The sequence below is a fragment of the Protopterus annectens genome, chromosome 10.part0, assembly GCF_019279795.1.
Source record: "Protopterus annectens isolate FY-2018-M chromosome 10.part0, PAN1.0, whole genome shotgun sequence".
Taxonomy (NCBI): Eukaryota; Metazoa; Chordata; order Ceratodontiformes; family Protopteridae; genus Protopterus; species Protopterus annectens.
In genome coordinates, this window is record NC_056744.1 from 351078114 (window position 1) to 351102829 (window position 24716).

The 24716-nt window shown below is 45.6% G+C and overlaps 1 protein-coding gene across 1 annotated transcript in view; it reads right to left on the minus strand.

Moving 5' to 3' along the window:
• Window positions 1-24716, minus strand: part of PRRC2C (proline rich coiled-coil 2C) — a 2776386-nt gene that overhangs the window by 1252783 nt on the left and 1498887 nt on the right. The window contains exon 14 of the mRNA XM_044086759.1: window positions 19082-22138. Within this exon, the coding sequence (XP_043942694.1) occupies window positions 19082-22138 (3057 nt within the window). The remainder of the gene's footprint in view (window positions 1-19081; window positions 22139-24716) is intronic.

Here is a 24716-nt window from a genome sequence, read left to right on the forward strand (position 1 = left end):
CTTGTAGAATGAGGTCTTATGTTCTGTGGAATTGGTTTTCCATGGAAGGAGTAACAGAATCGTATGCAATTTCCTATCCATTTGGAGATTGTCTGTTTGGAAATAGCTTTTCCTTCCCTTCCTGTTGCATAGGCTACAAAAGTTGGTCAGTCTTTCTGCTACTTTTTGTTCTGTCCAAGTAGTAGCGTAGCTGTCTATGTACATCCAAGGTATGCAGTATTCTTTCCCCCTGTTTTGTGGGTTGGGAAAGAAGGTAGGTAGGTGGATTGCCTGGTTTAAAGACACTCTGGATACCACCTTAGGCATAAATGTAGGATTAGTCCTCATGGACACTCTATCTTGGTGGAAGATTAGGAAGGGTTGCACTGCCATTAAGGCCTGTAGTTCTGAAACCCTCCTTGCTGAAGTAATTGCCAGTAGGAAAGCAGTTTTCCATGACAGGTGTTGTAGGTCTGCTGTTGCTGCTGGTTCAAAGGGTGATAGTGTCAACTTTTCTAGCACAAAGTTTAAGTCCCAAGCTGGTAATGGTGGTTTCCTTGGAGGTTTTACATTCTTGATTCCTCTGAGGAACTGCCTGAGCAAAGGGTGCGAAAAACAGGTGGATCAAAGCTGTATTCTGCTGAAATAGCTGATGCATGTATCTTGATGGAGGAGTAGGACAGGCCTGAATGAAGAAGTTCGACCAGATACTCCAGAATGTTAGGCATATCTATGTTTGACACATCTTTTCCTCTTTCAGTACTCCAAATGACAAACCTTTTCCATTTTCCAGCATAGTTCCTTCTTGTTGAAGGTCTGCGTGCTTCAAGAATAATGTCTTTAACTCTTTGGGAGAGTTCTGGATTAGCTGCTGCTATGTGATGTTCCATGCAGTCAGTTGCAACGTTTTTAGGTTTGGATGCATGATGCTGTAGTTGTTCTGAGTTAACATCAAAGGCATCAGGGGTATTGGCCACATATTGTTCGAGACATGCTCCTCAGCAGTGGGTACCAGTGTTGTCTTGGCCAGTTTGGAGCTATCAGGATTATCCTTGGACGTTCTTCCTTGATTTTTAGTAGTACTTTGTGTATCAAGGGAAAAGGTGGGAATGCATATGCTGTTAGGCCTTTCCAGCTGAAGGAGAGTGAATCCACTTTCCATGCTAGTGGGTGGAATGTCCTTGTGCAGAATTTTTTGAGCTGGTGATTGAGAGGTGATGCGAATAGATCTATCTGAGGCATTCCCCATTTCTTTGAGATGGTCTTGAAGATGTCCGGGTGCAGTTTCCATTCGTGGGCATCCGATGTGGTTCTGCTTAATATGTCTGCTAGAGTATTTTCTTTTCCCGGTACAAATATTGCTTGTAACTGGATGTTGTAGCTGAGTGCCAGGGTCCACAGCTCCAAAGTCATTCTGCATAGGGGGTATGAATGAGTGCCTCCCTGTTTGTTGATGTACCACATGACTGTGGTGTTGTCTGTCCTTATCATCAACTGGCCCTCTTTGAGAAATGGTCTGAACTTTTGGATTGCCAGTTTTACTGCCAGCATTTCTTTTAGGTTGATGTGCAGGTGAAGTTGATCCTGTGTCCACAATCCTTGCACGCATTTGTCCAGCATGTGGGCCCCCATCCTAGGTCTGAAGCGTCTGTTGTGATGGTCTGGCTTGCTTGACATCTGCGAAAGGGTAGGCCTGGGTTTGACTGGCATGCCTGAGCCCACCATAGGAACTCCTGTTTTAAGCATGGAATTAGTGGGATTTCCGTTTCTAGGCTGTGTCTGTGTTGGGACCATAAATTCTTTAGGTACCACTGTAGTTTTCTCATATGTAGTCTGGCAAATGGGACCAAGATTATGCATGATGCCATGAAGCCCAAGGCCTGCAGTACTTTTCTTGCTGTTAACTTGTTCAGTTTTGTTAGTGCCAAGAAGTAAAGAGGGAGTTCTTTTTGTTTTCTGTAGTTAGGAATGCCATTTGTTTTACTGTGTCCAATTCCGCGCCCAAGAATGTCCTTGTTTGGGATGGTATCAGCCTTGACTTTCGTAAATTGACTGTGTATCCCAGTGCTTGTAGCAAGTAAATGACCCTTTGTAAATCTGTTGTCAGCTTGCTTTTGTTGTCCCCTTGTAGCAGGCAGTCGTCCAGGTATGGGTAAATTTGAATTCCCTGTAGTCTGCAATGGGCGATTACTGATGCCAGGCATTTTGTGAATACTCTGGGCAGTAGATAAGCCAAAGGGCAATGCTGAGAATTGATAGTGCTCTGATCCTGCAAGAAATCTGAGGTATCTTCTGCAGATTGGTCGAATGGGGACGTGCAGGTATGCCTCCTTGAGATCTAGAGTTACCAGCCAACACTCCTTGCCCAGCATGGGAAGAAGTTGCTGTAGGGTCAGCATTTTGAATTTTGGGACAATGATGTATGTATTTAAGGTGGACAGGTCGAGAATTGGTCTCCAACTTTTTCCTTTCTTGGAACTAGGAATAGTCTGGAGTAGAACCCTTTCCTTGCTCTGCTGTTGGCACTCTTTCCACAGCTCTCATGTTTGCTAACTCCATTATCTGTTGTAGAGCCTCTGTTTTTGATTTGGAGGTAGATTTGGCATTCCTCTTTTGACTCGTAAAGTGTGGAAGTGGAACCGGTAACCTTGATCTATGGTTTGTAAAATCCACTTGTCTTTTGTTATGTAGTGCCAGTTCTTTGAAAATAAGGTTAACTTTCCGCCTAGAGGAGCTGCTATTTGTTCCCTGGTAGGCGGATTTAGGTTAAGTCACTGTGGTTGTGTTGATGTAGTGGCAGTGGTTGTGTCTGTGCCTCTGTTGTTACCTTGCCACTGTCGTCCTCTGTAGGCACCTCCTCTGGATTGGTTTCTGCCTCTGGAATGTCTATTCCTGCCCCTTTGAGATCTTGTGGAGTCAGGAAAGGACCAATTTTTGGCAGGCCAGTTCCTGCTAAACCTTGGGGGTTGAACCTGCAAGAAATCTTTAACCGTTTGAACAGATTTTGCCTTTTCTTCCATTTTCTTCATAACCTGCTGGGCAGGTGTACCAAACAAACTTGTCTTATCCATGGGAGCATCTAGCAACTTAGCTTTAACATGATCCGGTAAAGGTTGCTCCTTTAGCCATGCATGCCTTCTTATAACTGTGCCAGTCATGGCTGATCTAAATGAAGCCTCCAGTGCATCATAGCCACATTTTAAGGAATGGTTACTAACCTGTTGTATGTTATTTACCATTTCTAATACATATTTCTTATCAAGAGATTCATCAGTGGTTAGCTTTTTAGTTAACTGATCAAGCATAAACTCTTGGTATTGTATCATGTGAAACTGACAGTTTAAAGCTCTAGCTGAGAGAGTAGCTGAAGTGTAGACCTTTTTACCCCATCTGTCTAATGACCTTGCTTCCCTTTCACAAGGAATAGGGTTTTTAGCTATGGTCGCCGCTACTGCCTTGGGACCCTGGGATATAGTTTCGGAGTCTGCAAGTGGGGCCTTGTAAAGGTGGTGATGAGTGTCTGGCACCCTGTAAAATCTGTCTGGTTTGGCAGGGGCTGGGGGTAAAGAATCTGGAGCGGAGCAGACATCATTGAAAGCATCATCCACCACAGAGAGAACAGGAGGTATAGCTAAGGGCCTGTGCTGTGGAAGGTGCAGAAAGGTCCTAAGTCTTTTCTGGAGTCTGAAAAATCCTGTTGCTGCCATTGGAACTGCTCTGCATGGCATGTAAGGTTTCCCCAAAGGAGAATTCTTCTGGTGGGGAAGCAGCTGGAATGGATTCTTCAGCATCAGAATCTTCAAAATTGGAGAAAGGAGCCTCTGGCTGGTCAGTTATGTCTGATTCATCAGCAGAATCATCAGAGGACACTGGCTCAGGGGCTCTGCCCTAGGTCTCTTCTCTGGGGGCTGAGAGGCCCTGTCTGGGTGAGATTGAGATCCTCTAATTAATGAAATTAAATCTTCTGCCAAAGTAAGCATTTGAAAACTAGAAGAGGGCCTGGTAGTGGGGGGTTTAACAGGCACTGTTTTAGTAGTCTTGGCTGCTTTAGCCCTGGCGAAGCCCTTAATGGACATGGCTGCTGGAGGCCTAGCAGCACCACGTGCTGGGGTAGAGACATCCAAGGGAATGGTGTCTGATAAGTCAGTGGCAACCACCGTAGTGGATAAAATTTCTGAGGCCGATTCAAGAGTGGTAGCAGGGGCCTCAGTTGTAGAGATAGATTCAGCTGTACTTTGATCAGTTTTCTCGGTTTCGGCCGAAACCGAGACACTCGGGGTTTGCTTAACCATGGTTTCGGCCGAAACCGCGGACCGCGAGTGTCGGTCTTTATCTTTGCGTTTTTTGGCAGATTGGGTAGTCGGAGGATCCGACGGCATAATGTACGCAAAATCAGAACCGAAAAACTGTTCTGCAAACTCCGACCGACGCCTAAGCGTTCGTCGGTTGAAAGAAGCACAGGCCGAACAGGCTTATACGTCGTGGGCTGGGCCTAAACAAGGCAGACAGTAAGAGTGGAAATCTTTATGAGGTATTTGTTTCCCACAGGTTAAACAATTATTAACTTTTTCTGACATCGGCTGAGGCAAGAAAGAGTCCCCAACGGGGTACTTAGCTTTAGAAGTCTTCGAAGTAGTATTCGGTAGAAGTAATCTCTGGATCCGACCGACCGGCACTTGCGAACAGCTTCTGCTTCGGGCGCCACACGGCAAGAAAGACTGAGGAAAATGGCGTCGGCTGATGCCTTTATACCCGAAGGCCAACAGAGATGACGTCGGGTGAAGTGCGACATCAGCCGAAGCCGGACCCGGACTTTGGAATCCGGCCGACTGAAGGGCTGCCTGACGACAGGACAACCCAGTTGTTATGACTGCAGATGCATCCATGAAGGACATCCAGTGCTGCCTTAGCCATTAGAGAGTCACTAACAAGATTTTTGGTTTGTCCTTCTGGGTTTTCAGGAGGACTTTCTGAAACATTGGAAAGGGTGGGGGGGGGGGGACGACGACGACAAAAATTTCCCCTCCCAAGAGATGCGTCCACTCTCCATGCTAGAGGGGAGTAGGTCTTTGAGCAGGTGGTCTGCAGCTGCCTGTTCTGGGGGGAGGCAAACAGGTCTATTTGTGGAGTACCCCACCAGTGGACTAAGTCTAAGAAGACCCCCCCCCCTTGTCCAGCATCCATTCGTGCTGTGGAGAGGACATCCTGCTTAAGAGATCTGCTTGCATGTTGTCCTGTGAGGGGATGTAGGTCGCCTGTAGGACCAAGTTGTGGTGAGAGGCTAGGTCCCATATCAGCAGGGTCAGCCTACACAGCTGATAGGCCTTTGTTCCTCCCTGTTTGAGGTACCACTTAGTGGTATTTTCGGTCACTATCAGGAGGAGCACCCCTGGTACCAGAAGGGGAATAAAAGTCTTTAGAGCTAGGAAGACTGCTGTCATTTCCCTGACATTGATGTTCTTGGCCTGTAGAGAAGGGTGCCACTTTTCTTCAACCCTGTAGGATGCCAGTGTTGCCCCCCAACCTGAATCGGAGGCATCTGTATGCATTGTTTGTGGTGGGGGTTGCAGTGGGAGTCCCGGTTTAGTTGGATATGCTGGATCCACCAGCTTTCTGTCTTTAGATAAGGAAGGAGGGGAATAACCTGTTCTAAGTGATGGAGGTGTTGGAACTAAATGTTTTTGAGGTACCACTGTAGCTTGTGCATGTGCATTCTGGACAGTGGTAGCATGGGGGATTGATTGCTGCTATTAAGCCTAGGAGACTAAGAAATTGCCTTGCCATCACCTTCCGGGAGTGTAGGATTTCCTGGAAGTGGGAAGTCAGGGAGAGAACCTTGTCCTGCGGGGAAAGGCCTTCATTCTGTCTGTTCTGATGCTGCAGCCTAGGAAAATCTTGTCCTGGCCTGGGTTCAAGGAGGACTTTGGGAGGTTGATGGTAAAATCTAGATTTTGCTGAAGGGACATAGTGAAGTGCAGATGCCTTGAGAGGGTATCTTTGGACTCTGCTAGTATTAGGATGTCGTGCAGATATGGGTAAATCTGGATTCCCTGAGTTCTGCAGAAGGCAATGGCTGGGGCCAGGAACTTTATAAAGACTCTGGGGGCAGTGGATAAACTAAATGGCACGGCAGTAAATTGGAAATGAGAAGAAGGTCCAGAGAAATGCAGGAATTGTCTGTGGGAAGTCCTGATGGGTATGTGCAGATAGGCTTCTTTTAGGTCCAGGGTGGCCATAAAGGCCTAGGCTGGAATAAGAGGCATCAGAGTGGGGAGTGACAGCATTTTGAAGGAGGGTACCTGAAGGTGTAGACTTAGAAAGGAGAGATCTAAGATGGGTCTCCAGGGGCCATCTTTTTTAGGAGACGGGAGTAGAATCCCTTTCCTTCCTGTCCTAAGGGGACAGGTTCTATGGTGCCTAGCTTTAGCAGGTCTGACAAAACTTGTGGTAGGAGATTAATCTGTTTTTTTTTTTTTTTTGAGGGAAATGGAATACCTTTCCTGGGTGTTTTTTTCTTTCCATGATAGGAAGTACCATTTTTGGATAATGGATAGGACCCACTGGTCTGTGGTGATAGATTGCCAGAGGGGGAGACACTGCAGAAGGCATGCAGAGAGTGGTAGGTGGGCAAGGGATAGTTCCTGTAATACTTGGGAATGGGGGACACCAGCAGATGTTTAATGTCCTCTAATTCTTGACTTTTTTCCTGGAGATTTTTGAAGAGGTCTGGAGATTGTTTTCCAAGAAGGAAACTGTGATCCAGGGGGGCATCTATGATCTTGGACTTGAAGTCTTCTGGTAGTCTCTACAGTCTCTGACAGGAGCATCTCCTGAGGACAGAAGCAGATGCTGCAGAGCGGGCAGATGCATCTGCAACATCATAGCTGCATCTGATGGAGTGCCTGGCTACTGGCTGAGCCAAGGACAGTTTGGAGGTAATGTCAGCCTTAGACTGTCGGGAATAGAAGCCAGCATGGAGGAGGCTTGAGACACTAAGTCTAGAGCATACTTAGTCATGTGGGTCTGATAATTTATGGCTCTGAATGCCAAAGTGGAGGATGTGTTTACCTTCTTTCCCATCCTATCCATACATTTGCTATATTTATCTGTGGGTAGGAGGGAGGTAGAAGACAGCAGTCTAGACCGTTTATCAGAAGCGGTGGCAATCACATTTGGGTCCGCCAAGGGTGGTTTAACTAGGAATTTCTGCTCCTCTGGCACTTTATAGATGCGGTCAGGGCATTTGGGGGCTGGAGGCTAGGAGTCTGGGGCCTTAGAAGCTGAATTAAGGCATCCAAGTAAGCAGGTAGAATCGGAAGGACAGCTGGTGGAGGAGGATTCTACTAGAAGCAGCACGAAGTACCTCTTTTGGGTGTCAGTCATTTGGGAAGTATCCCATTTGAAGTAATCTTTCATCTTGTTGATGGTCTCACCGAAGGTAATACCCTCAGGGGGAGAATCCCCTTCCACAGATTGCTCATCAGAAGCAATTTGGGACATACATGAAATAGAGTCCTGTGAAAAAGAAAAGGAAGAATTATGCTCTTCCTCCCTAACTTGAAAAGTCATGGGTGGAAGGGAAGAGGCAGATACAGGCCTAGGGGGCTCAGTAAAGGCAGGGCAGTGGGGGCTGAGGTTGAAGGCTTTAGGGCCATAAAGGCCTGCATGAGAGAAGAAGTAAAGGCCTGCCAATCTGGTATGGCTTTTGGAAAGGAGGAGGTATGCTTGATATTCTGCTTCTTTTTGGCCGGGGTGGAAGTTGGAACTGGCCTGGCGTCAGGTTTTGAAGTCAACATTTCCAAAGTCAGGATCCCAGTCAGAGGTATCACAGAAACTGGTTCCCCTCAACATCAACAGTAGTCTGTGTCTGGGTAAGATCAGAGGACGTGCTGGCCATAGGCTGTGCAACGGCTTACTCAAAGGATGTCGTTGAAGTCGACAGGTACCCTAAGCGCTCAACTCCTAGATTGGCGGGGCGTCAGACAGCGAAGATGCAGGTGAGGAAGGCCTAGGAATCCTGGCCTCCTTTTGCAGAGGTTCAGATGCAGCTTCCGATGTGGGATCCATTCTAAGGGCTAATCGTTTAAGGCGCTGATTTTTCTAGGTAGAGGTTTAAAGCGGTCAGATGGCTGCATAGGGTTTTCGGCACAAATGATTGACAAAATGAGCAGGAGGAATTGTCGTGTTCCCGGCCTAAGCAAAAACACATCTATCATGGGCGTCTATGGGGAATCTGGCACCTGCATTGGTACTTTCCCTTTTAACCTGACATCAGCTAAAGGCTACAACAACCAAGCCTAAGCAATAACAATTGGCTAAACAAGAAAAAACAGAAACCCAATGGGTTACTTAGCTTTACTGATGCGACGTCTGTGAAGGAGCGATCGTACGATGCGTAGGTCTGTGGCTGAAAAGTTCTGAGGATTGTGCGTGCAGACGTCACATTTAAGGCCCCTGGTTTATGGCCTTACGTCTGACGTCCCACGCACGCTGCAAAAGCCAAGCTGAAGCTTTTGTATAGGACCTGACGTACGAGTTGCCTGAGAGCAGGAAATCTCACAACTAGAATATTGCAACATAGGAGTAGAAGGACATCTGTATGTACTGGTGCTGAAATTGGGCCAATGTGTTTTTGTTGTGCCTAAAAACAAATCTTTTCCATTTACGTCTGTAAATCTTCCTAGTGGAAACTTTATGAGAAAATAAAAGAATGCGGACAGGGGAGGAGAGCCTGGATTATCTGGCTATCAAAGGAAATGGAGAAGCCATGCAGTCACCTTTAGGCCTAGAATGCCCAGGTGAGACAGAAGTCTGGAATTGGATCCAGAATCCATACAGGGTGAACTAGATGAGGTCAAAGGCTAACCAAACTGGGTGAGACCAAGAGACCAATAAGAGGCAATAAGAATTACTTTGCTCTTCAATCGAGGTGCTTTCTGCAGAAACTTGGGAATTACAGGCATTGGGGGATAGGCACAGAGGAGACAGTGGGGCCAATCATGGAGGACAGCATCTCTTGGCGATTCCCCTAGTGGGGGGATTAGGGTAAAGCAGTTATGAGACAGTCCAAGTACAGAAACACCCGGAATCCCTTCAGTCTCAAGTGAGCTGCTACTACTGCCATGCATATCTGGTGAACACAGTGGGGGTTGTGGTGAGGCCAAATGGCAATAAACTGAATTGGTAACTGACTCTCAGCCGAACCACAGGCATTCTCCTGGTTTGCCTGCTCATTTGTGTGATAGTATGCATCCTGGAGATCTATAAGCACATCCAGATGTCCTTGTGCAGGAAAGGTAAAACATTAACAGTGACCATCCACAAATTTGTATACTTAACCAATTTATTCAGATTGCTGAAATCAAAAATTGGTCTCCAGTCCCTTGTTTTCTTTGGCATCAAGAAGAATCTTGAGTAAGTTCCGGATTCCTTCTGGTGTGGAGGGAGCTCTTGGATGACTCTTCTAGCAGATTTTTTATTTCTAGAGCTGCTGCTTTCCTCTGACTGGGAGGGGGGCATTGGGAATTTTGTTTACTGCTGAAGAAGGAGGTAAGGAAAAGGGAACTAAATAACCTCTGGAAATAACCTTTTACGCTCATGTATCTTTTGTATTGTCTAGCCACGCTCTCTGGTGCAGGGACAAATAAAGTACAGTTTTGTACCTACCATAAATGTAGATGTCCGATAGGAATGCATCTGCAGTCCTTACAAATGGGTTGTCCTGTCGTCAGGCAGCCCTTCGGTCGGCCGGATTCCAAAGTCTGGGTCTGGCTTCGGCTGGTGTCGCACTTCACCCGACGTCATAGCTGCAGTTCTTCGGGTATAAAGGCATCAGCCGACGCCATTTTCCTCAGTGTTTCTTGCCCCAGATGCCAGGTGCCCTCTTGGATGGCTAAATTTGGATAAATGCCAATGTTTCCAAATAGCAGAGAGCAAACACATAAAATAAGCATGTATGTACATATATACAAACAAATACACCATAATAGATCCCCCCCAAGCTAGCTGAAAGATGGCAAATACCCTAGGAGTACCACAGAGGGGAAGGCGGGTGGGTAATCCTGACTGCAGATGCATTCCTATCGGACATCTACATTTATGGTAGGTACAAAACTGTACTATGTCCTTCAAGGATGCATCTGCAGTCCTTACAAATGGGTAGAATACCGTAGCCAAACTAGGGGAGGAGGAAAGAAGAGATTATGGTGTAGTTAGGATCCCTTGCAAAACAGCAGTGGCAAAACCTGCTCGGGATCTAGAGTATAAAGGTAAATTATAATGCTTGGCAAATGTATGCACGGAGGTCCAAGTAGCAGCCTCTATAATGTCCTTGGTAGCCACCCCTCGTAAGAAAGCTGTAGTAGTGGCTGTAGCCCTTGTGGAGTGAGGCCTGATGTTCTCTGGAGTTTTCTTTCCATGGAAGGAATAACAAAATCTAATGCAATTTCCTATCCACTTGGAGATTGTCTGTTTTGAAATTGCTTTTCCTTCCCTTCCTGTTGCATATGCTACCAGAAGCTGGTCAGTTTTTCTATTGGACTTGGTCCTGTCCAGGTAGTAGCGTAATTGTCTATGTACATCCAAGGTATGCAACAGTCTTTCTCCCCTGTTCTGTGGGTTGGGGAAGAATGTAGGTAGGTGGATAGCCTGGTTTAAAGACACTCTGGATACCACCTTAGGCATAAATGTAGGATTTGTTCTCATGGACACACTGTCTTGATGGAAAATCAGGAAGGGTTGCACTGCCATTAATGCCTGTAGTTCCGAAACCCTTCTTGCTGAGGTGATTGCCAGCAGGAAAGCAGTCTTCCAGGATAAGTATTGTAATTCTGCTGTTGTTGCTGGTTCGAAAGGAGGAAGTGTCAATTTTTCTAGCACAAAGTTCAAGTCCCATGCTGGCAATGGTGGCTTCCTAGGAGGTTTTACATTTTTAATTCCTCTCAGAAACTGCCTGAGCAGAGGATGTGAGAAGACAGGGGGATCCAAGCTGTATTCTGCCGAAATAGCTGATGCGTGTATCTTGATGGAGGAATAGGACAGGCCTGTATGGAAGAGCTCTGCCAAGTACTCCAAGATGTTGGCTATGTTTACTAGTGACACATCTTTCCCCTTTGCAGTACTCCAAATGAGATATCTTTTCCATTTTGATGCATAATTCTTTCTTGTTGAAGGTCTGCGAGCCTCAAGGATAATGTCTTTAACCCTTTGGGATAAATTTGGGTTAGTTGCTCTTATGTAATGTTCCAGGCAGTCAGCTGCAGAGTTTTCAGGTTTGGATGCAGGATGTTGTAGCTGTTCTGTGTTAACAGCAATGGGATCAGGGGTAGTGTCCACCTTTGTTCCCGAGACATGCTCCTCAGTAATGGGTACCAATGTTGTCTTAGCCAGTCTGGAGCTATCAGAATGATCCTTGGACGTTCCTCTTTGATCTTCAATAGCACCTTGTGCATCAAAGGAAGTGGTGGGAATGCATATGCTGTCAAGTTTTTCCAACTGAAAGATAGGGAGTCCACCTTCCAAGCAAGTGGGTGGTACGTCCTTGTGCAGAATGTCTTTAGCTGGTGATTGAGTGCGGATGCAAATAAGTCTATTTGTGGTAGTCCCCATTTTCTTGTGATGGCTTTGAAGATGTCCGGGTGCAGCATCCATTCGTGGGCATCCGTGGTAGTTCTGCTTAATATGTCCGCTAGACTGTTTTCTTTTCCCGGTACAAAAATTGCTTGCAACTGAATGTTGTAGCTCAGAGCCACATTCCATAGGTCCAGTGCCATCCGGCATAGAGGGTATGAATGTGTGCCTCCCTGCTTGTTGATGTACCACATAACTGTGGTGTTGTCTGTCCTTATCATCAACTGTCCTTCTTGGAGGAATGGTCTGAATGTCTGGATTGCCAATTTTACTGCCAGCATTTCCTTTAGATTTATGTGCAGGTGCAGTTGATCTTGAGTCCATAAGCCTTGTATGCACTTGTCCAGCATGTGGGCCCCCCAGCCGAGATCTGAGGCGTCCGTTGTGATGGTTTGGCTTGGTTGAATGCTGTAGAAGGGCAAACCTGTGTTCGATTGACAGGCCTGAGCCCACCATAGGAACTCTTGCTTCAGGCATGGTATTAGTGGAATTTTGGTTTCTAGGCTGTGTTTGTGTTGAGACCATAAATTCTTCAGGTACCACTGTAGCTTTCTCATATGCAGTCTGGCATGAGGGACCAGAATTATGCAGGATGCCATGAAGCCCAGGGCTTGCAGTACTTTTCTTGCTGTTAGATGGTTCTGCTTTGTCAATGCCAAGAAGTAGAGAGGAAGTTGTTCTTGTTTTTCTACAGTTAGGAATGCCATCTGCTTTGATGTGTCCAGCTCTGCACCTAAAAAGGTTATTCTTTGGGATGGTATCAGCCTTGACTTTTTTATATTGACTGTATATCCCAGGGCTTGCAGCAAGTAAATGACTCTTTGTAAGTCTTCTGTTAACTTGTTTTTGTTGTCCGCTTGTATCAGGCAGTCGTCCAGGTAGGGATAAATTTGGATTCCCTGAAGTCTGCAATGAGCGATTACTGATGCCAGGCATTTCGTGAACACTCTGGGCGCAGTAGATAAGCCAAAGGGCAATTCTGAGAATTGATAATGCTCTGATCCTGCAAGAAATCTGAGGTATCTTCTGCAATTTGGTCGTATGGGGACGTGCAGGTATGCCTTCTTGAGATCTAGAGTTACCAGCCAAGACTCCTTGCCCAGCATGGGAAGAAGCTGCTGTAGAGTCAGCATTTTGAATTTTGGAACAATGAGGAATGTGTTTAAAGCAGACAGGTCGAGAATAGGCCTCCATTTTTTCTCTTTTCTTGGTACCAGGAAGAGTCTGGAGTAAAATCCCTTTCCTTGTTCCATAGATGGTACCTTTTCCACAGCTTTCATTCTTACTAATTGAGCTATTTGTTTTAGAGCTTCCATCTTTTGATTTGGTGGTAGGTTTGGTATTCCTCTTTTTCCTGGTAGAGTATGGAAATGAAACCTGTAACCTTGGTCTATAGTTTGCAAAATCCACTTGTCCCTTGTGATGTAATGCCAGTTCTTTGAAAATAAGGCTAGCTTTCCGCCTAAGGGTGCTGCTATTTGTTCCCTGGTAGGCGGTGCCAGAGCCAATTCACTGTGATTGTCCTGTTGCAGTGGTAGTGGCTGTGTCTGTGCCTCACTGGTTGTTGCCCTGCCACTGGCGCCCCCTGTAGGCACCCCTGGATTGATTTCTGCCTCTTGAACGCCTATTCCTGCCTCTCTGTGCTTTAGAGGAGTCTGGAAAGGACCAATTCTTGGAGGGCCAGTTCCTGCTAAACCTTGGAGGTTGGACCTGTAAGAAGTCTTTCACTGTACAGATTTTGCCTTCTCTTCCATTTTCTTCAGTACCTGCTGAGCAGGAGAACCAAATAAATTGACCTTGTCCATGGGAGCATCTAATAGTTTTGATTTGACATGGTCCGGCAAGGCCTGTTCTTTCAACCATGCATGCCTTCTGATAACTGTGCCAGTCATGGCTGATCTAAAGGAAGCCTCCAGTGCATCATAGCCGCATTTTAAAGAATGGTTACTAACTTGCTGAATGTTATGCACCATTTCTAGAACATATTTCTTATCTAAAGATTCGTCTGAGGACAGTTTCTTAGTTAACTGATCAAGCATAAACTCCTGATATTGGATCATATGAAATTGACAGTTCAAGGCCCTAGCTGACAGAGTAGCAGAGGTGTATACTTTTTTACCCCATCTCTCTAAGGACCTGGATTCCCTTTCAGAGGGGAGGGGATTTTTAGCAGAGGTAGATGCTACTGCCTTAGGCCCCTGGGAGATAGTCTCGGGATCTGCAAAAGGAGCCTTGTATAAATGGTGATGTGTGTCCGGGACCCTGTAGAACCTATCGGGCTTAGCAGGGGCTGGAGGTAAAGAATCAGGAGCAGTACAAGCATCATTAAATGCATCATCTACAACAGAAAGTACTGGAGGTATAGCTAAAGGCCTATGTTGTGGTAAATGCAAAAAGGTCCTAAGCCTTTTCCTGGAGTCTGAGAAATCTTGGCCCTGCCACTGAAATTGTTCCCTCATGGCATGTAAGGTTTCCCCAAAGGAAAATTCCTCAGGTGGAGAGGCAGAAGGAATCGACTCTTCAGCATCAGAGTCTTCGTAAGGAGAATAAGTAGCCTCTGGAGGGTCTGTATTGTCTGAATCATCAGAGGAATCATCTGTGGACACTGGCTCATGGGGCTCTGCTCTAGGTCTCTTCTCTGGAGGTGGATGAGAGGCCCTGTCTGGATGAGGTTGGGATCCCCTTATTAAAGAAATGAGATCCTCTGCCAAAGAAAGCATTTGGGAACTGGAGCTGGGCCTGTGAGAGGGGGGCTTAACAGACACAGTCTTAGTAGCTTTAGCTGCTTTAGCCCTGGCAAAAGCCTTAATGGACATGGCTGCAGGAGGCCTAGCAGCTCCATGTGCAGGGGTTGATATATCCAAGGGAATGGTGTCCGATAATTCCTGAGAAACCACAACAGCAGGTTGGATTTCAGAAGCCGATTCTACCAGGTTAGAAGAGGCCTCGGTAGAAGGCATGGTTTCGGCTGAAGAAAGAACCGCTTGCTCGGTTTCGGCCGAAACCGAGACACTCGCGGTTTGCTTAACCGTGGTTTCGGCCGAAACCGCGGACCGCGAGTGTCGGTCCTTTTCTTTGCGTTTTTTGGTAATTTGGGTAGTCGGAGGATCCGACTGCATAATATAGGCAAAATCAGAGCCGAAAAACTGCTCAGCAAACTCCGACCGACGTCTAAGCGTCCGTCGGTTAAAAGAAGCACAGGCTAGACAAGCTGCTACGTCGTGGTCTGGGCCTAAACAAGGTAAGCAGTAAGAGTGGAAATCTTTGAGGTATTTGTTTCCCACAAGTTAAACAGTTATTCACTTTTTCTGACATCGGCTGAGGCAAGAAAGAGTCCCCAACGGGGTACTTCTTCGAAGTAGTATTCGGTAGTAGAAATCTCTGGATCTGACCGACCGGCACTTGCGAACAGCTTCTGCTTCGGGCGCCACGCGGCAAGAAAGATTGAGGAAAATGGCATCAGCTGATGCCTTTATACCCGAAGAACTGCAGCTATGACGTCGGGTGAAGTGCGACACCAGCCGAAGCCAGACCCAGACTTTGGAATCCGGCCGACCGAAAGGCTGCCTGACAACAGGACAACCCATTTGTAAGGACTGCAGATGCATCCCTGAAGGACATCCCCCGACTGCCTACAGAGGTGGACAATTCAGACCTCCTTTCAGGAGTACTGGTAGGGTCTTGTCAGAGGAGGAATCTCTGGACGCCCTGGTTCTGTGGCCCTCCTCTCGAGCAGGAAGCGTCTTCCATTTTAGTTCATCCCCTGCGGTGGGGGGAACTATTCCATGTGGATCATGGAATGGACCATGGTACTTTATGAACCATATTTTTTGACCACCTTGTTGATTCCTAGAGAAGGTTATTTGAGGAATCAAAAAATGTCTGCCCACTGCAGACAGGGTCTTATCTTGCCCACACCTGGACTGCAAGTCTAACTTTAGGGCCAATCAAACAAAGAACTTCTGTCAAAAGATGCATTGATAAAGGAAGACTTGAAAGGCTCAGAGAAATCACACAGGTGCATCCAGGCATGTCTTCTAATGGAATGTCTGAGCCCGCCACCCTTGACGTACCCTCAGCTCCAAAAGAAAACAGCCTCATGGACGAATGTGTGATGGACTACAGAGTAGCCAACTATGAGACAACAGAGCTCTGAGCCTCAGAAGTACTCATCCCACAGAGGGATTTGGAAAGTCTTTAATCAAGTCCCTCAGAAGTGTGGTGAACTGTGCCAAATAATTCAGCGACTTGAGTGCAAGTGTCACTGAAGCATATACATACGTCACAAATAGGTCCAAAGTCCTGGATGCTTTTTAGGGGGATGGACATATTAACTATGTTCTGCAAGTTTTCTCTGTATACAACCATGGCATCTACTGGTACTCCTTTGCTCCACAACTCTTCCTTTTGGTGGTGCCAAGATCCTGGTAGGTCTCCAAGACTGGCTCAAAAGCATCAGGTCCCTTCCACGCCCGCCTACTGATCAAAATCAGTGACATGATATCAGTGGTTGGAGTCTCCTAGGAGGTAGATGGACCAGACCCAAAGGCTTTCAGCAATACCAATTCCTCTTGGTAAGGATTATCGGTAGGCCATTCACCCCTTTTGCTTGAGGATCTCAAGGATGATGCCAAAGGAGAGGTCATCAGGTGGTGATCTTGGGACCCCCCCCCCAACAAAATCAGTATCTTTTGTGACAAGCTCTTGAGGAGAGTCTGCCTTCTCTTGCACTTTCTCCTCCTAGAGCCTTCATCAGTGGGATATTCTAAAGAAGTATCGTAAGATATAAGTACACTCAGCTGTGTAGCCTGGAGAAACTGGGCTGGTTGTCCCTGTGGAGTAGTGTGTTGAGGCTCAAAGCAAAGAAGATCTGAGGGGGTGGTATTATCCATCTTCCAAAATCAGAAAACACTCACCACCTCAAAAGGCAGATTGCTCTAGGGAGAAGGATGCCGACAGAGCCGAGAAGACATGCTTCCAGACAGTCACCTCTCTCTGACCTGAAGGCAGCCAACCCGAGGCAGAGGTCAGAACCCATCTATCCAATGCAGAAGCTACAAGGGGCAGAGCCTGATCCAACTACTTCAGAGTTGACCAACACCTCCACTCCAGCAATGTATTGGAGCACAAGATACGGCAATCTTTGCATCCGATACAGACTGCCTCAGAATACACTGATCCAAAGGCTCCAAACTGAATAGTTGGATTAGAGAAGGAGCCAAGTTGTGCAGAGTAGCACTGCCAAAGTCTCCAGACCAGATGCGACAGGAGCCAGGAGAACACCCATCTAAATCTGTGTCGAAACTTCATTCTGTCCACATCTGCTTCTGTCAGGCTCCTGAAAGAATGGGTAGAGGAGGCTAGTGAAGAAGACCTGGAATGGTGGCATCTCTAAAAAAGGTGATGGCATCCTGGAAAGAACAGGTTCCAGAGAGGACACATACAGGGTCTGAGAGAGTGGTTTCAGATCTGATGAAACAGATCAAGCATCTGATACAGATGGATTTCAAAATATAGTCTTCGGGTCAGACAGTTTTGATACTTTATGGTCTGGCTCCGTATTAAGATCAGAAGATGGAGTACGGGATCAAGGGTCTGACCGCTGCTTTCTGAGCTCCTTTTTGTCAGATTTGTATGTTTGAATTTCAGATAATGATTCTGAGAAGACCTTTTAAAAAAAGCTCATTTTTCCAATCACTTAAGGCCCTCAAATTAAAGACCTTACAAATATCACCTGACACCTTTAACGTGCTGGGCTCAAGCAAACAGGAATCATGAGCATCGGACAGTGAGATCTTATGCCCACACTCCTTACATTTTTTTTTTTTTTAAAAAGCTGGAAGGTTTTTCAGCCATCTTGAAAAAGGCAGAATGTTTGTCTTTTCGGCTTTTTCCCGGTTAGGGGTTGCCACAGCAGAACTCCGGTTCGCTAATGATTGTCAGTAGATTTTTTATGGTGCCAAGTTGCCAGCCCGACGCCCAACCTTCAGTGAAGGCACGCCAATTTACGCACGTCTTTCGGAGGCCAATCGATCACAGGGAGAACGTGCAGACTCATAGGTTCATACTAGGCTATCTGCCCTGGGGCAATTATAAGCCTAGCCCGATTCTGTATGGCTTACGCCACCCCTTGATTTGAGTATACTGTGCCCTTTTTAAGGTTTAGTTTACTGTGCCTCTGTCTAATAGTGACACGGGAGTAATCCCTGGGACAAACCTACGATCCCCCATCCACCTATCGAAATTCTTCTTGAAGAGATTCAGTGAGGTGCTCTGCCTCACATGAACTGGAATTCTATTCCAGAGCAAAGGGAGCTTCTGGGTTATGAACCTGTCCCTCCAGCAAGTTCTATTTATTTCTGTGCTGTGCCGAGAATCTAACAGAAGAACCTCTTGCTGTGAGGCAACAACGCTACCGCTGTACCACCACAATATGCAATTAACTTTTGCTTTTAAATAGAATGAGAAAAAAAGAAAAAAGGGAAGAAAATAACTAAATGTTAAAGGCAGAAACTACGACAAAAGCAGAGGTAAAAAGAAAATACAAATAACCAACAGTGGTAATCAAATCAAACTTCACTAAGTGGAGAATAAGGTAAAAATTAATGTATATAGAGATAGCAAAAGAAATAAACAATTTGCTCACATATGTAAGCAGGAAAACCACTAAAGCACGAGAGCTCACAGCGACCACATCCGTACACAAAGGTGGCAAATGGGATCTGAGGTATGGTAGGAGACTACAGCATTATGGATAAGGGAGGAGCTTGAGAGTTTCCCAGTATCCACATGCCGTAAAAAGAGTCTGATCCAAGGGTCGGTTCCAAACCCAATTGAGGAATGCATGAAAATTCACATCAGATAGAGTATTACAAGAATACCCCCCCCCCCCAATGGACTACTACCCTGCTCAATTTGATGCAAGTTTTGACACAGGCAGATACTCCTTTATTGAATGGATGTCCACAGCAAGATTTGACAATAGCAAGGACACGCACCATCTTCACAGTAGGACACAGTAATATCCAAATGAAGGTTGCATCAGTTTAGTACAAGGACGTGAAGATGTTCTGCTCTGAGAAGTTGGGCTCATCTGTGGCAGAAATCCTGTTACTCAGTGAAACCAACTGAGAATACCTTAAAACAAGGCTGCTCAGAAAAGTAAAACGTCTTACAGTTGCCTTTGGAAATAAAAATAATCTTCCATGACTGCATGACCAACAATTAAAAATAAACAAAAATCAACTATATTTTCTTTTGCTGGAACCATTCTTTAATGTAAAATGTAACCACTTCAGAAAATGTCAACTATGACCAGAAATACAAATGTGATAAAGTTTTTAAAAAAATGACTACAATATAAAGAGCTAATTGGCACACAAGTATACCCTGGTGTACACTCGCCCTGTCTTTCTTCAGAATTTCGCACCACTCAGCAATTTAAACATGCAGAGATGAAAATGACATTACTTACCCTCGTCTTCCACCTTTTGTTCCACCACCCCGTCGTTCTTTGTTTCCAGGAAAATTTCTTCCAGACTTAGCCGCCCCACTATTGCCTCGTCTATTCTGGCGATCAACCCCAGGCCGCTGACTAGAAAAGCTTCTCTTTGCAGTCTCTCTTTTTGGGGGTGCAGAACTCTCCCCTGCTTTTGCTGCCGACTGGGCATGAGCATCTGCCAATTTTTTCTCACTCCTCTCTCGACGCTCATTAAAGTCACTACTTTCAGAAGCAGTCTCCCACTCTTCATTTGCTTGATCTGAAGAGTTCTGGTTGGACAGGTCTGGTGTCTTACTTCCAGTAACTTCTGAACTTTCATTTGCTGGTTCAGAAGCAATGCTGCTTGGTGCAGCACCTGATGCTGAACCGGCTACAGTGTCATTTACTTTTGCAGCTGCTTCCCTTTCTTTCAGACGTCTAAATCTTGGAGGCTTGTCTTGCCTAGGTGGTCGGGCTGGTCTTTGCCTACGAGGTCTTTCCCTGCCTTGATCAAATTTTCTCTCCAGTTTGGGAGGTCTCCTCTCATTAGGTAATGGCCCAAATAATTCATGTCGTGGTTCACTGTTTTCTACTTTAAGGCCATCTCCTTGCTTGGGTCCCCACTGTGTTTCCCTGTAACCTGCTCTCTTCAGTGCAGCAGACCTTGGAGGTCGTCCCCCAGGCTCTCTTGTACCCCGTCTATAGACACCTCCTCTACCACGTCTAGAAGGTTCACCTTTAGGGAAAAATCCCTGCTTTGTTCTCATCTCATCATCTTTCAATGCAAGTTTATCCAATGGCCTACTGTCCACTTTTGCAGCAGATTCAGATTTGTGCACTGGCCTTGATCTCTTTTCAGTTCGATCCTCTTTCTTGAGGCATTTTTCTTTATTTACACTTTCTTTGTCAGAGAAAGGTGTATCACTTGCACTTTCTCGAGGATCACTATCAGAATCAGTTTCAGAACCACGCTGTCGACGCCGTTTAGGTACAATTTCAAAGTCAGAACTTTCACTTCGAGTCTCACTTTCCTCCCTCTGTCTAAATGCTCCTCCGGAGTGCTGCTCTGACCTAGGCCTGGAGTCCTTGTAATTAGAGTAGTCTCTGCTACGACCTCTTCCTCCCCTTCCACGACCACCATATGAACCCCTATAGCTGCGTCCTCGAGAGTAATACTCCCCTCGTCCTCTACCTCTGTATCCCTGATCAGGGAACAAATCTCTATCTCTAGTATCTCGAGCATCCTGGAAATCCCTGGAATCACGAATGGTTTCTCTAGAATCTCTGAAATCTCGATCTCGAAAGAACCTGTTATCTCTTATGTCCTTGTCTCTGATATCTCTGTAATCACGGGGATCGCGGATATCCCTGTTTTCTCTGTCTCTAGAATCTCTGTTGTCTCTTGCATCCCTGTTTTCCCTAGCATCTCTGGAATCTCTCCCACTCCTGTTATCCCGGGGCTCCCTGATATCCCTGCTTTCTCGGTTACTTCTAGTTTCTCGTACATCTCTCTTTTCTCGGATATCTTTACTTTCATTCCTAGAAACTACAGCATCCCTCTCTTGGGCATCACGTGGCTCATGAAGGTCTTTTTTCTCATGTGTATCTCGAACATCTCGAACTTCCCCGCCATCTTGGGAATTTCTAGATTCCACAATTTCTCTTCCTTCCACAGCATCATTAGAAATGCGAGTCTCTCTGTTCTCTTTGGACTCTCTCTGTTCCCGGATATCTCTGGAATCTTTATGTTCCCTAGCTTCTCTAGAATCACGGAAATCTTTTACAGGCCTGTTTTCATAGAGATCTCTATTCTCTCTGGCATCCCGAGACTCTTGAATATCTCTGCTGTCTCGTATATCCCTACAATTCCTGTTATCTCGTGACTCCCTCATACTTTTGTTCTCTGAAGCATCCCTTGAATCCCTGAAATCTCTAAATTCTCGGATATCTTTTCGCTCAGATTCCCTAAAATCAGAAGCATCATGGGACTCTCTCATATCCCTAGTATCTCTGATATCCCTCTCTCTGAGGTCTCTATAATCTCTAGTATTCCGGCTGTCTCGGATATCCCTAATCTCTCGACCACCTTGTCTAGTGTCTCTAGAATCTCTACGGTAAGATCTTTGAGGCAAGCCAGATTCTTTCCTGGTAGATCTCACATCAGAATATGGTCTTTCCAAGTTATGATCCTTGCCTGAAGGCTTATCTGTTTTTTCTTCTAGAACAGGAAGGGAAGCAACTTGTTGACTGGCAGAACATGGACTCCTGTCATTTGGAGGTTCTGCACTCTCCACAGACTGACCCATACCTTGTGATACTTTCGCTAAGGAAGCATTGTCTAAAGATTTTTCCTGGTCTGCCCTAACAAGAGACCGAGACTGATCTTTCTTTTCCATTTTCTCAGATTTGTGGCCTTTATGATTAACCTGTTTCTCGCCTTCTTTCTCCTTCCGTTGTTCACGCTCTTCTTTCATATCTCTTAGCACAGGCTTCTTAATGGGGCCTGAGCGTCGTAGGGGCCTCTCCCCAGTTTCGTCCCTCCTAATGGAGCCTGGTCTGGGACCCCAACGGGTCTCAGATTTCATTTTGAACATCTTGTCACTTTTGGGGCCTTCAGACAACTTATTTGAAAAGTTCTCTTTAACAGACTTGTCCTCAGTTTTATTTTGCTCTGTCATTTCAGCAGCCCAGTTCTGTAGTTTGGCAGCATTAGCCTGGGCTTCAGTGTTTTTCTCTTCAAGTCTCAAAGAGCTATTGGACCCATACGAAATGCTTCTCTTTAAATCAGGCTTGCCTTCACCTGTAATAAACAGTTCTTCTATGGAGCTATGAGGGCTACATTTTTCAACAATAGCCTCAAAGCAAACAGGTTTTGTATCTTTTTCTGACTGAAGAATTTGAGGATCTTCTGACGGACGACCTGAAAACTGTCGAATATCTGTTTCCCCGCGTTCTCTGAAAAAGTCTCCCTTGGCTTGAGACTCAAGCTGACCATGGTCCAGTATGTAAGCAGAAGGTGTTCTCCTCTCTTGCTCCACTGCCAATTCATGCCTGCAGAATAAAAATGGAACAGTCAGCATTTTCACATTAAATTCAGTCACAAGAGCACACACCAGCTGAAACTTGACTTCAAGTGATCAATAAAATTCAATACAAAAATCTAACTTACAAACAATAACCATTTGCAGGCACAAATATAAACATGCATGCCTGAAAACAAACAAGCATTTTACCTATGACTGATAGATAAATGCTCATAAGCAGGTCTCAGTGTCTGCCTGCCAGTACGTTCACTTACTCATATACATCTAAGTATGGGCAAATATACATACAGTGGTCCTTAACTGTTAGAAGTGCTAATTTCTAGTGTTACACAATATAGATATACATTTTTCCTCACACACATTTAGATACGTACACACACACACAAACATGTATAGATATAAATGCATATATAAATCTATATGTATACATTTATACACACACACACAATGCATACAGCTACTGAACTTAATCAAAAGACCACAATGTCTACCAAAAAATACTAACACACTACTACACACGCACCAAATAACAACCTTTGCACAAGAAACAAATTTTTAAAAAATGATGGGGTGTTTGGGGGGGGGGCCTACATCTCCACACCCCCTAAATATTGATACCAACTCTGAGGTCACAAGCATCAGGGAAAGGGCATATTCCCCAAACCTGAGAAAGTAGAGTTGTGTAAAATCTTTCCAAAACCGTTGATGTCCCTTTATTCGCTGTTGCAGTATTCTTCACTTATGAGATTTCCTGCTGTGGAAGCCTGACGTCAGCCAGTATACCAAATTCTACTGTTGCTTTAAGGTTAGTCAAACGTCACCCATACACTCCTTGCGTTGCGCAGCTTAGAGCATAAAGGTGATGTCTGGATGTACCATCCTCAGAACTGACTGCCACAGTAGGAACATCAGTCTAAATTCAGGAGGCAACCAGTACACCTAGGAAGGAAAATGACTAGGGGAAGGAGTGAGGGAATGAACACTGCAGCAGTGAAAAGGACATCTACTATTATGGTGAGATTTTACACAACTGGACTATGTCCTTGCATTCACTGTTCCAATAGTCTCCACTTATGGGACAGGGCCAAAGCTCAAAAAGAAACTTGGGTGGAGGAAGGAGCAGTACAGCCCGCTGAGAAGCCATAAAGAATGGCCCTAGCAAAACCAATGCTAGCACTGGAGAAACCATTAAACTTGTAGTGCTTGGTAAAAGCATGCACGTAAGTCCAGGTACCTGCTTCAAGACTAGAACTAGCATCTAACCCCTTGAAAAAAGCAACAGAAGCCACCACAGCTCTTGTAAAATGAGCCTTTACAGAGGAAAAGGCGCTTACCATGAAAAGTTCATAGGCTGGTACTAGGCTATCGGCCCTAGGGCCTATGCAAGCCTAGCCATAATTCCCTGGATATTTCTTCCCACAATATTTACTTTTCTGGACCCCTGTCTAGCAGAGCGACTGACATGATCCCCGGGGTGAATTTCCTATTTCCCATCCAATTATCAAGGTTCCTTTTGAAAAGGGCCAATGATGGGCCATGTATGGGCAGTCTACTCCAGAATATGGGGAGTCTCTGGGTCAGGAACCTATCCCTCCAGCATGTTTTGCTCATCGTGATAAGGTTTAGATCCCTGGAGCGTGTGGCTCTGAGGGATTGGGATTTCTTTAAGTGGCGCATGTCCAACAGCTCAGGGTTTGACACGGCCTTGTATGTTAAGCAGAGATCGCCTCTGAGTAGACGATATGCCACAGAGTACAGCTGGAGTTTTTTTTAGACGGTTAGCATATGGCATCTGCTTTAGACCTGTGATTCTTTTAGTGAGGTATTTCTGTGGCCTTTCCAGCTGTTGCAGATGTCTTGTGAGGTACATACCAAACGGGGCATTATACTCTATAATGGGTCTAATGAGGGATGAGTACAGTGGGACAATGACTTCCTTTTTTCTGGATGAAAAGCCCTTAGTGATGAGGTGTGCCACATAGAAGGATTTCCTGACTGTTGTGGCGATGTGGTTATCAAAAGTGAGACCATTGTCCACCTGTGTACTTAAGTCTCTCATCACACTTTTGATGTTTAGTGTCCTGCCACCTATGTGGTAATTCATAGGTACATGTTTTTTTTTTTTTTTTCCAAAGGGGATAACTATACATTTCTTGGCATTAAGCTTGAGCCCATGGCTATGGCACCAGGCATTTGTTTCTGTAAGGCCCTTTTGTAGAATATCCACATCATTTGGGAATTCAATAATGGCTCCCAGTTTGCAGTCATCTGCAAACGTTGTTAGCCAGAATCCCTTAGTGTTGGCCTGTACTTCAGAGAACTAGATGCCAAACAAGAGTGGTCCCAGTACTGAACCCTGAGGTACCCCACTTGTCTGGAGCTGGATTTGGAGTCTGCTACTTTTACAATCTGGGTTCTGTCACTAAGCCAGTTGGCAACCCATCAAGTGATGTAGGGATTTATGCCCACCTTAGTAAGTTTATCTATGATTCCAGAGTGGGGGATGGTATCGAAGGCCTTGGCGAGGTCCAGACAGGCTGTGTGGGCCACCTTACCCTCGTCCACAGCTCTGGAGACTGATTAGA